The sequence below is a fragment of the Camelina sativa genome, chromosome 2 (assembly GCF_030686135.1).
Source record: "Camelina sativa cultivar CO46 ecotype springtype chromosome 2, ASM3068613v1".
NCBI classification, from domain to species: Eukaryota; Viridiplantae; Streptophyta; class Magnoliopsida; order Brassicales; family Brassicaceae; genus Camelina; species Camelina sativa.
The window spans coordinates 28,678,614-28,691,445 of NC_141881.1; the positions used below are offsets into that span (position 1 = coordinate 28,678,614).

Genomic DNA, 12,832 nt, shown 5'->3' on the forward strand with positions numbered 1-12,832 from the left:
TGGGAGTGAGTTTCTTGGTCTTCATCATTTTTTTAAAGATCATGGCATTCTACATCAAACTTCAGGCTTTTATACTCCGCAACAAAATGGGAGAGTTGAGCGCAAACATCGTCATATTCTCAACATGGCGCGTTCTTTCCTCTTTTAAGCTGACTTACCAATTTGTTTTTGGGGCGAGAATGTCCTCACGGCTGTGTATTTAATCAATCGCACTCCTACTCCGCTTCTACAAGGCAAAACCCCGCATGAGCTTCTTTATTCTACTCCTCCGAATTTTGCACAACTTGGCGTATTTGGTTGCTTGTGTTTTGCCATACGTCATTCTTCTCGTCGTGATAAGTTCCAAGAACGAGGTCGAAGATGTATCTTTCTCGGTTATCCTCCTAATCAAAAAGGTTGGCGTGTTTATGACATGGAGACCAAAGATATTTTCGTCTCGCGTGATGTTATCTTCGACAAAGATGTTTTTCTGTCTTGTTCACCTTCTGACTCTGAACAGCCTGTTGCGTATATGGTCATTCCACTACCGCTTATCTCTGTAAAATGATTTCGTTGCCGAGACAACACCTCCGACTCTCGAAAACAGGGGGAGTCTTCCCACACCTATCCCTACTACAGTCGTTGATTCTCTGCCTACTACAGCTATTGTCTCTCCTCTGCCTCCTAGTAATGATGTTGTTACATCTCCTGAATCCGCTGCTTTCTCTAATGAGAATTCTGATGATTTTGATGTTGGTACTGAACCATTTGGTCGTGGTCATCGCACAAAGTTGCCGTCTACTCGGCTTAAACCTTATGTTGCTTACTCCGCACGTCACGCTGAAACTCTCATCTCTCTCAAACCTTCGTCTACTCCAGCATCTTCAGGTACTTGTTTCTATCCTATAATACACTATATTTCTTGTGACAAATTTAGCTCTGCCCATCAAAAATTCCTTGCAGCCGTGACTATGGTTGATGAACCGGTTATTTATAAGCAAGCAGTTCAACTATTAGAATAGCGTGACTCTATGTGCAAGGAGATCAACGCACTCGAACTTAACGAGACCTAAACGCTTGAACGTCTTCCACCGGGCGTAAAAGCTCTTGGCTCTAAATGGGTGTATCGGCTTAAGTTTAATTCAGATGGTACCCTTGAATGGTATAAGGCGAGGTTAGTAGCTCTTGGTAATCACCAAAAAGAGGGTGTTGATTTTTCGGAGACATTTGCTCCGGTTGCTAAACTTCAAACCGTTCGTACCTTACTTGGTGTTGCTTCGGTTAAAAATTAGGAACTCTATCAGATGGATGTTCACAATGCATTCTTACATGGCGATCTTGACGAGGATATCTACATGAAACTACCTCCAGGTTTTCTTCCAGCTGATCCGTCTCTTGTGTGCAAACTTAAAAAGTCCATTTATGGTCTTCGGCAAGCTCCTCGCTGCTGGTTTTCCAAGTTATCTACAGCTCTTCTCGACTATGGCTTTGTCCGTTCTCACAAAGACAATTCCCTTATTACCTATCGGCGTGGTGCTGTTGTTCTTCATGTTCTTGTTTACGTTGATGACTTGATTGTTTGTGGTGCTGATTCGGCAGTTCTCAAACTGTTTAAAGCTTATTTATGCCGATGTTTCAAGATGAAGGATATAGGCATGTTGAAATACTTTATTCGCATTGAATTTGCTCGTGGACCTGATAGCATCTTTCTCCCGCAACGCAAATATTATCTTGATATCATCGACGAGTGTGGTTTGTCTAGCTCGTGTCTTGTTGATACTCCTTTGGAGCAAAATCATACGCTGTTGGATTCTAAAAGTGCACCGCACTCGGATCCGGCACAATATCGACGTCTAGTTGGACGTCTTGTTTATCTCACTCATACGCGTCCGGAGTTCAGTTATGCTGTCAACATTCTTGCACAGTTTACGCAGACACCTCTTACGGATCATTGGGATGCGGCTCAGCGTTTCGGTTCGTTACTTGAAGTCTTCACCCAGCCAGGGTGTTGTTCTATCTTCCACGTCTCCTCTGCAAGTGAATGCCTATTGCGATTCTGATTTTAATAAATGTCCTTCTACTAGACGGTCCCTTACAGGTTATATAGTAATGCTTGGTGATTCTCCACTTCAATGGAAGACAAAGAAGCAAAGTCGTGTGTCGCTTTCATCGACTGAAGCAGAGTATTGCGCCATGGCTATGATTTGTACGGAGCTATTGTGGCTAAAGGAAGTTTTGCAGTTCCTTGGTGTCGATCATCCTTAGCCAATGCATTTATTCAGTGATAGTCAAGCAGCTCTTCAAATCACAGCAAACTCTATTTTTCATGAACGCACAATGCATATTGAGAGTGATTGTCACTTCATTCGTGATGAAATTACTTCCGGTACCATTACTACCGCTCATATCCCTACTGAAGAACAGCCGGCTGACATCTTCACTATAGCCCTCGGATGTGATCAGTTCAAGTATCTACGGTCCAAGTTGGGCGTTCTAAACTTACACGCTCCATCTTGAGGGAGAGTGTTAGCGAAAAGGATATGTTCCCTATCTTAATGTGTATATCTTTAGTCAATATTCTCTACTTGTGCATCAAGTCTATTGTATCTATATATACTCTTTACATATCAATAAGACAAACAACGCTTTTCTCTAAGATTTACAGATGTCTTTATCAAAGTTGCTAGAACTGCTCAAGCTTTCATTTCCTTGTCTTAAACGCTATTTTCAATTATAGGGTTCTCTTTATTGGGTGAAAATTTTATATATCTTAAGGCACACGCAAACGTATCACCATTTTGTTAATAGTTCTTTAGTGTTAGAGACTTAGAGTTGCATGCGATAGCAGAGAGTTCTGCAAAGGTTGTCTCATATCCACTAAAGCAAAACTCCATTTAAATTACTGGACACTTCATGTTAGCCGCATTTAAATTTGACTCTATATAACTTAAAACTGCATATATGTATATCTATATATATATATATTGAATCTGTGTATATATATTGAATCTGTGTATATATATAACTTAAAATTTGAGAAGAACATAATTTAATATTGTTGTTTTTGTTCTCCTTTCAAAAAAAATAATTATTGTAAGTGTTGGAGGAATACACAACGCTTTAAATAACAATATAGATATAATTACTTTGTTTAATTTGGTTATTTAACAAGTTTTCACAAAATATTGTTTGTAGTTTGTAATGAGACATTTAAAAATAGATTGATGGTAAGTTTGGTGTGTTTAATTTACCACCAAAATGTCTTTGGGGAAACTTAGATCTCGGGAGAAGTTCAAGAAACCTAGTTTTATGTGTGTCAGTTAAACTAAAGATGCTTGTGATTTAGACTTACTTTGGTAGTGCTTAGATGATGAACTTATTTTGCCTAACTTATATCACACATGTAATGTTTTTACCTTTCATTAAAACATCACAAGAGGAAGGTTTAAAGTTGTTTGTACAAAAAGAAAGAAAAAGAAAAAACGATGTTTAAACTTTAAATTTTCCGTTGGTTCCTTTTTATTATTGATTTTTTTTTTTTTTAGTTTACTCTCGCGTACGTGTAGTACTTCTTCTATTAGTAGACTCTGTTTCTTATTTTGTTTTCATGAATATATTTTTCAATTGTTCCATTTCATTTTTTAATAATAAAAATTTAAGTCTCTTATTCTTTGGACTAAAAATTGTTTTTGGAAGGGAAAGAAGCATGTGGAGTGTGTTGTCCATTGAGTTCAATCAAAGAAAGCAAACAGGAATGGGTCAAGTGTACGTTGGAAAGCTAATCGGTGAGTTAATTGAGACGATGACAAAAATGAAAAGTAACCTGTAATAAAAGACAGACTTCACAGATTTCATTAGTAAGAAGCCAATTTAGTGAGAAGCCAATTTATCTATTACCCAAGAGTATATCACACTGACTACTAGCTAATGAGTACTAGTAGTAGTAAATATGAGCTTTTGTCACACAAGAGTAAGATTAGGGAATGACCAAACGTACATAGATGTTGGAGATAAGATTAATGATAGTTAATTAACTCCTAATTATGTACAGGGGATAAACAAATGTAAATCTTAATTTGTTATTTTTTTAAGTCGCAATTGGTGCATGATTGCATGAAGATTAAGAAGCCTAACTTCATTAAGCAATAATATGCCGAAATGTGAACGCCAAGGAACTAGAAAATTAAGAAAAACAAAATGCATAATTAACTTGAAGTTTGGTTGGTACAATTAACACTTGATATATAATACTGTTTCTGTAGTTTCCTCACAAAAAGATTCTTGTAAATGTTGGATGAATATAAATAATATGCTATCTAACACTTTCTCAAATAAAAATGATAATGATGATAATAATATCTTGCTTTAGTTTGGTTGGAAAATGAATTTTTGCATGCTTTGTAACAATGTTTGTAATTAGTAATGAGACACTTAAAGATGGATGAATGGTCAGTTTGGTGTTTTACCAACCAAAGTGTCTTTGAGCTTTCCAAAAATTTCTACTATATAAATCAACACTCATATCCTAACATTGCAAACACAAACATCTATTAATAAATAAATTTTTCTTTATTTTTTATTCTAATCTTTCATAATTAAGAAAACAAAATGCTAGGTTTGAACAAAAAGGTTACAACTGTTGTAATGACGATGTTTTGGATTACACTAATCAGTATATCGTGTTTGAATGCAGAAGCAGAGTTATTTATAAATCCAATAGATTGCTTCAACTCAATCAAGAAGACTCAGGGATGCAGTGATGCCATTGGTGATATACATCACTGGGACTTCAGCCATCTAAAACGTGCTTGCTGCGAAGCACTCGAAGGTTTAAGCGAAGGATGTTGGCCCATTGTCTTTCCAGGACAACCCCTTGTTCACACAATGATTAAAGGCATATGTTTTTTTCTATAGAAAACATATGGTCGTTATTTATGATCAAAAGCATGCTAGCAAGTAAACAATAAATAATGTGTGTTGTAATGCGTTTTATCTTCTTTTTTTTTTTGTTTCCTATTGTATTTGGGTTTGGTTTGTTTTTTTTCCTTTTTTTATTAAAAATTATGATTTGGGATGATATAAAAAGATCCCTTATATAATGAGAATTATCCTATTAATAAGCCTCCCTTGTTTCTTGTGTTTCTATCCGCCAATAAAAATATATTTTGTTGTTGTTTATTATATTTATTTTTTTCACTCTAGCACTATCTCTACGTAGTTTATTTAGTGTTCAATATTACGTCTACAGAAGAATGCATGGACTGTTGCATGACATGTGTGTTTATTTTAGATACAAATAATTCTATGAATTACTCGATTCCATTAGTAATGAAGATTCAGAATATATATATATATATATATATATATATATATATCATCCAGATTATGTTGCTGTATTGTTGAAGATGTGAAACCATCAGGGGATTCTCTTAAAATAGACGTGAAGAATCAGCACTACTCAAAATCAGCGAAACTCTATAGAGAAAGAAGATGATCATTTTTTTTTCCTTGTCTACATGTACTAATTGACTGGTTCATTATATTTTAAGGTATGATGGTCAGGTGTATTTAATTTCAATATGCTCTAATTAACGCCCTAACTAAAAATAGTTTGGCAAATTAATAAAGAAAATTTCTCTTTTCTAAAAATATATCCAGAGAAAAGCGAATAGCCAAAGAAATTTCTTGGAGTCTTTTTCACAATTCCTTAATTAATTAACGACCTTCAACTACTCTTTAAGCATCTATATAAATCCCAGTTACCATAGAAAACAAAGATCATTAAAAATCCAAAAAAAAGTAATAATATATCGATAGAAATATTCTCACTCTTTCTCCAAGAAATAAAAGAAAATGGCAAGAATTTCATTAGCGATATGTCTAACGTTACTTGTCACGTTAAGCACCGTTTATGAAACACAAGGGACCTTCTCGTTACCCCATTACTTGGAAAAATTTCCCAAAGTGGGCAAAGACTTTGAGGCTTTCGCAAACAAAGGTATGTCGGACTTCCTTGGGGACCTGGAGGGTATGTGTCCCAAAAACGCAGAGTTCAAGAATTTATTTGCAACGTTGAAGGATTACATGGCCTCCTTCGGTTCCGGGTCGTCAAAAGATATCAAGATGGAGTTGTCAGAAAAATCCGAAAAATTGTTCAGGGCTATGTCTGTTTTCGACACTAGCAAAGGCGGAATATCAGTAAGTAGTTTTGATACAATATTCATATGGTACGTAACGTATGTGATCATGATAGTTGTTGCTTTTGGCGAGATAGGATGATTCGTGGAATCTGGTGGATGGCTTGTTGTCAATGGGGAAGGGTTTGATGGAGATGAAGAAGAGCGGTTCCCAGGAGTTAACTTTTGAACAAAGAAAAGAACTGATCGTGTCTATGGTGGAATGGACCCGAGGGATTGGTCTATTCGTTAAGGCCGCCTCCGAGAGTAAAGGACAATCTATTGATCTGTCATCTTTTGGGATTGACCATGACAACAGTGTAGAATCTCCTATTAAAAGAGCTATGTACGAAACACAAGGAACATTCTCACTACCCCATTACTTGGAGAATCTCCCTAAAAAGGGCCAAGACGTTGAGCCTTTCGCTTACAATGGTATGTCGCACTTCATCGATAGCCTAGAGAGTAAGTGTCCTGCGACAACAGAGTTCAAGGATTTATTTGTAAAGCTGGAGGACTACATGGCATGCTTCAAGTCGGCATCATCCGGATCAAAAGATTTCAAGGTGGACATGTCAATAAAATCTCAGAGGCTCTCCAAGGCTATGTCTGTATTAATTGGTGGCAGCGGGATATCTGTAAGTTCTATAAGTAACTATATCTATATACATATATCTGTCAGATGTTCGTCGCTCGCTGTTTTAAATGAGATATATATATATATATATATATATATCTATAAATATATTGTTTTTTGGGCGATAGGTGGATTCGTGGAGGGTGCTCGATGGAACGTTGACAATGGGAAAATTTTTGGTTGACATGAAGAAGCATGGTTCCAATGAGATAACTTTCGAACAAAGGACAGAAATGGTCGGGTCTATGGTGAAATGGGCTAGATCTATCGGTCTTTTCGCCAGGATGGCCTCTGAGGAGAAAGGAAAAACCATTGATCTAACACCTTTTGGTATTTTTCATGCCCGAAATTATGGAAAAGGTAACTTCAAAACATCCAGCGAGCTCTAATCATCCTATGAAAAAAGTCACCCTCCAAGTAAAGATATAACAAGTGAGTGTAAAGAGTAATAATGTTTTCATTTTATTTAGACAGCCCTTGCATTGTAAGACACGAGAGAGCTGTAGAACATTTTTGGCTATTATAACTATATTAATAAAATTTTACTAATTATTTTTACTTTGCTATATATATATATATATATATATATATTTAGATCTATTAATTATTGAACAGTCTTACGTAACAGATGTGAAAATATATATACTGTATACAATATTAACGTCCAATCCACACCACACAAACCCGTGGATTTTTCATTTTCTTGCTATGAATTTGATCTTCATTTTCTTGTCTTATACACGATTTATGCGTCTTGAAACACACACAAGCTTACCAGCCAGCGTTACCTTTCGATCAAGATTAATGTGTCTTGAAACACACGCAAGCTTACCGACCAACGTTTGCATATATCTCAGGGGATCTATATATATAATTATTTATATTGTTCTCAATCTCAATGTTTTCGACATAAATTAGGAGTCTGTTTTTTACCTTTCTTGTAAATCAGTGTTATATAGAGACATTTTTGTGTGGGAACTTGCCGATACAACTATCGAAGAGGTTGTTAGGGAAAAGGATATATTCCATATTTTATTGTGAATATTTTTAGTCAATATTCTCTACTTATGCATCGAGTCATTGTATCTATATACTGTATACCCTTTACATATCAATAAGATAAACAATACTTCTCTTTGAGATTTACATGGTATCAGAGCCAAATTACAAAACCCTAAATACCTAAATATTTTTCTTCTCCACTGTTTCTTGTTTTTCAAGGAAACAGGTTTTCTAATTCTACTATTTGTCTCCTATCTACACGATGGCTACAACATCAGCTCTTTCGACTACTACTACTACTAAGGAATTGATCACATCTTCTCCTTACCACCTATCCTCTAATGATCAGCAACATCATGTTCTTACTCCGTTTCTCCTTAATGGTGAAAACTATGAGAAGTGGGCTAAGAATGCACGCAACAATCTCGCAGCAAAGCATAAACTTGATCTTGTCGATGGTACTCTTCTTAAACCTGCTACTGATTCTCCCGATTACCAACGGTGGGTTCAAGTCAACTCGATGTTATGCGGCTGGCTCTATGCGAGTTTAGATCCTCAAGTCCAGAAGGTGATCTCGTTTGTTGACAACGCAAAAGTCCTATGGGACAATTTTCGTGTTCGTTACTCTATTGGGAATGTTTCTCTTGTTCACCAAATCAAATCTTCTATTGCTCGATGTGCTCAAGATGGTCAGCCTGTTGATGATTATTTCGGCCAAATCAAGGTCATGTGGGATGATCTTGATGATTTTGAGCCCTTTATTGATTGTTGTTGCAATTCTCCGTCTTGTCCTCAACGTCTCAAGCAGCAAGCACGTTGAGATCTTGAGCTTATCATCAATTTCTCATGGGTCTCGACGCTTCTCGTTTGGTACTACACGTACCAATATTCTTAGCCGTCTCAACCGCGACACCAATGTAACACTTGACCATGTTTACTCTGAAGTTATTGCTGAAAAACGCCATCTTACTGTGGCTCGATCTAAAGAAGAACGTATTGATATCGTTGGTTTTGCTGTGAAAGCTGGTGTCAATGCTATTGCATCCGCTACACGTCTAACTCAAGGACCATGTACTCACTGTGGCCGTACCAATCACTTGGTGGATACATGTTTTGAACTTCACGGCTTGCCCGATTGGTGGATCAAGAAATATGGTGATACTAGAGGAGGATCACGATCCGACTCCACTCGAGGTAGAGTTCGTGGCTCTTACCGCGGACGCGGTCGTGGGCGTTCCTCTCCTACTTCCTATCGTGCTAACAATGCTCAAGCTCTTTCTGAAGCTGAATTCCCTGACTTACCTGGTGTTAGTAAGGCCACCTGGTCTGCTATTGTGAACTTGTTAAAACCTGACCAAACCTCTGGTTTTGATAAGCTCTCCGGTAAGCATTCTTGTGTTGAGTTTTTACTTGACTCTGGAGCGTCTCATCATATGATAGGTGATGATGATCTCCTTGTGGATGCGCATGACATTCCTAGAAGTATTGTTGTTCTTCCCAATGGAAATAATACTTTCGCTACTAAAGAAGGGACGATGATCCTTGGAGATCACGTTAAACTGAATTGTGTTCTCTATGTTCCTGATCTTTCTTGCACTCTCATCTCTCTCGCTAGAATTTGTCGTGAGCTGTCCTGCTATGCTTTATTTACTGATACATTGGGTGTTATACAGGACCATACTTTGAAGATGCTGATTGGCGCAGGTGAAGAGAGAGATGGGGTTTCTCACTTTCGTGGAGTGGTTTCAGCATGCGTCAAAAATGTCAAGAAATCCACAAGAACTCTTTGGCATGAACGTTTGGGGCATCCATCTACGAAGATTTTATCTAGTTTTTTTTATCTACTTTACCGGATTCTGCACACCATAGTAGTGATAATAATGATATTTGTGAAGTTTGTATTCAAGCTAAACAAACGCGGTTAGTTTTACCCGAGATCGTTCTAATAAAGCGGACGCATGTTTTTCTTTGAGACATTGGGATATCTGGGGACCTTACAAAATTGCTTCTATGTGTGGAGCACACTATTTTCTTACTATTGTCAACGACTACTCTCGAGCCTTGTGGACCTATTTGCTTCTTGCCAAAAGCAAAGTTGCCATTCATCTCAAACAGTTTGTGGCCATGGCTCATCAACAATTTGGAAAAAAGATTAAAGTCATTTGTAGTGACAATGGGAGTGAGTTTCTTGGTCTTCATCATTTTTTTAAAGATCATGGCATTCTACATCAAACTTCAGGCTTTTATACTCCGCAACAAAATGGGAGAGTTGAGCGCAAACATCGTCATATTCTCAACATGGCGCGTTCTTTCCTCTTTTAAGCTGACTTACCAATTTGTTTTTGGGGCGAGAATGTCCTCACGGCTGTGTATTTAATCAATCGCACTCCTACTCCGCTTCTACAAGGCAAAACCCCGCATGAGCTTCTTTATTCTACTCCTCCGAATTTTGCACAACTTGGCGTATTTGGTTGCTTGTGTTTTGCCATACGTCATTCTTCTCGTCGTGATAAGTTCCAAGAACGAGGTCGAAGATGTATCTTTCTCGGTTATCCTCCTAATCAAAAAGGTTGGCGTGTTTATGACATGGAGACCAAAGATATTTTCGTCTCGCGTGATGTTATCTTCGACAAAGATGTTTTTCTGTCTTGTTCACCTTCTGACTCTGAACAGCCTGTTGCGTATATGGTCATTCCACTACCGCTTATCTCTGTAAAATGATTTCGTTGCCGAGACAACACCTCCGACTCTCGAAAACAGGGGGAGTCTTCCCACACCTATCCCTACTACAGTCGTTGATTCTCTGCCTACTACAGCTATTGTCTCTCCTCTGCCTCCTAGTAATGATGTTGTTACATCTCCTGAATCCGCTGCTTTCTCTAATGAGAATTCTGATGATTTTGATGTTGGTACTGAACCATTTGGTCGTGGTCATCGCACAAAGTTGCCGTCTACTCGGCTTAAACCTTATGTTGCTTACTCCGCACGTCACGCTGAAACTCTCATCTCTCTCAAACCTTCGTCTACTCCAGCATCTTCAGGTACTTGTTTCTATCCTATAATACACTATATTTCTTGTGACAAATTTAGCTCTGCCCATCAAAAATTCCTTGCAGCCGTGACTATGGTTGATGAACCGGTTATTTATAAGCAAGCAGTTCAACTATTAGAATAGCGTGACTCTATGTGCAAGGAGATCAACGCACTCGAACTTAACGAGACCTAAACGCTTGAACGTCTTCCACCGGGCGTAAAAGCTCTTGGCTCTAAATGGGTGTATCGGCTTAAGTTTAATTCAGATGGTACCCTTGAATGGTATAAGGCGAGGTTAGTAGCTCTTGGTAATCACCAAAAAGAGGGTGTTGATTTTTCGGAGACATTTGCTCCGGTTGCTAAACTTCAAACCGTTCGTACCTTACTTGGTGTTGCTTCGGTTAAAAATTAGGAACTCTATCAGATGGATGTTCACAATGCATTCTTACATGGCGATCTTGACGAGGATATCTACATGAAACTACCTCCAGGTTTTCTTCCAGCTGATCCGTCTCTTGTGTGCAAACTTAAAAAGTCCATTTATGGTCTTCGGCAAGCTCCTCGCTGCTGGTTTTCCAAGTTATCTACAGCTCTTCTCGACTATGGCTTTGTCCGTTCTCACAAAGACAATTCCCTTATTACCTATCGGCGTGGTGCTGTTGTTCTTCATGTTCTTGTTTACGTTGATGACTTGATTGTTTGTGGTGCTGATTCGGCAGTTCTCAAACTGTTTAAAGCTTATTTATGCCGATGTTTCAAGATGAAGGATATAGGCATGTTGAAATACTTTATTCGCATTGAATTTGCTCGTGGACCTGATAGCATCTTTCTCCCGCAACGCAAATATTATCTTGATATCATCGACGAGTGTGGTTTGTCTAGCTCGTGTCTTGTTGATACTCCTTTGGAGCAAAATCATACGCTGTTGGATTCTAAAAGTGCACCGCACTCGGATCCGGCACAATATCGACGTCTAGTTGGACGTCTTGTTTATCTCACTCATACGCGTCCGGAGTTCAGTTATGCTGTCAACATTCTTGCACAGTTTACGCAGACACCTCTTACGGATCATTGGGATGCGGCTCAGCGTTTCGGTTCGTTACTTGAAGTCTTCACCCAGCCAGGGTGTTGTTCTATCTTCCACGTCTCCTCTGCAAGTGAATGCCTATTGCGATTCTGATTTTAATAAATGTCCTTCTACTAGACGGTCCCTTACAGGTTATATAGTAATGCTTGGTGATTCTCCACTTCAATGGAAGACAAAGAAGCAAAGTCGTGTGTCGCTTTCATCGACTGAAGCAGAGTATTGCGCCATGGCTATGATTTGTACGGAGCTATTGTGGCTAAAGGAAGTTTTGCAGTTCCTTGGTGTCGATCATCCTTAGCCAATGCATTTATTCAGTGATAGTCAAGCAGCTCTTCAAATCACAGCAAACTCTATTTTTCATGAACGCACAATGCATATTGAGAGTGATTGTCACTTCATTCGTGATGAAATTACTTCCGGTACCATTACTACCGCTCATATCCCTACTGAAGAACAGCCGGCTGACATCTTCACTATAGCCCTCGGATGTGATCAGTTCAAGTATCTACGGTCCAAGTTGGGCGTTCTAAACTTACACGCTCCATCTTGAGGGAGAGTGTTAGCGAAAAGGATATGTTCCCTATCTTAATGTGTATATCTTTAGTCAATATTCTCTACTTGTGCATCAAGTCTATTGTATCTATATATACTCTTTACATATCAATAAGACAAACAACGCTTTTCTCTAAGATTTACAGATGTCTTTATCAAAGTTGCTAGAACTGCTCAAGCTTTCATTTCCTTGTCTTAAACGCTATTTTCAATTATAGGGTTCTCTTTATTGGGTGAAAATTTTATATATCTTAAGGCACACGCAAACGTATCACCATTTTGTTAATAGTTCTTTAGTGTTAGAGACTTAGAGTTGCATGCGATAGCAGAGAGTTCTGCAAAGGTTGTCTCATATCCACTAAAGCA

General features: G+C 38.1%; 2 protein-coding genes across 2 annotated transcripts; both read left to right on the plus strand.

Annotated features, from left to right (window-relative positions):
- The first annotated feature begins 5,721 nt into the window (after window positions 1–5,721).
- LOC147949306 (uncharacterized) lies at window positions 5,722–7,350 on the plus strand. The gene is made up of 3 exons (XM_087491359.1): window positions 5,722–6,177; window positions 6,254–6,793; window positions 6,921–7,350. The coding sequence occupies exons 1-3, from the start codon at window positions 5,833–5,835 to the stop codon at window positions 7,179–7,181; spliced, it is 1,146 nt and encodes a 381-aa protein (XP_087347485.1). The 5' UTR covers window positions 5,722–5,832; the 3' UTR covers window positions 7,182–7,350.
- Window positions 7,351–8,056: 706 nt separating this feature from the next.
- Window positions 8,057–11,239, plus strand: LOC147949307 (uncharacterized). The gene is made up of 5 exons (XM_087470784.1): window positions 8,057–8,609; window positions 8,740–9,498; window positions 10,118–10,475; window positions 10,555–10,835; window positions 11,094–11,239. Exons 1-5 carry the CDS (start codon window positions 8,057–8,059, stop codon window positions 11,237–11,239), a joined length of 2,097 nt encoding a protein of 698 aa, XP_087326910.1.
- The last annotated feature ends 1,593 nt before the right edge of the window (window positions 11,240–12,832 follow it).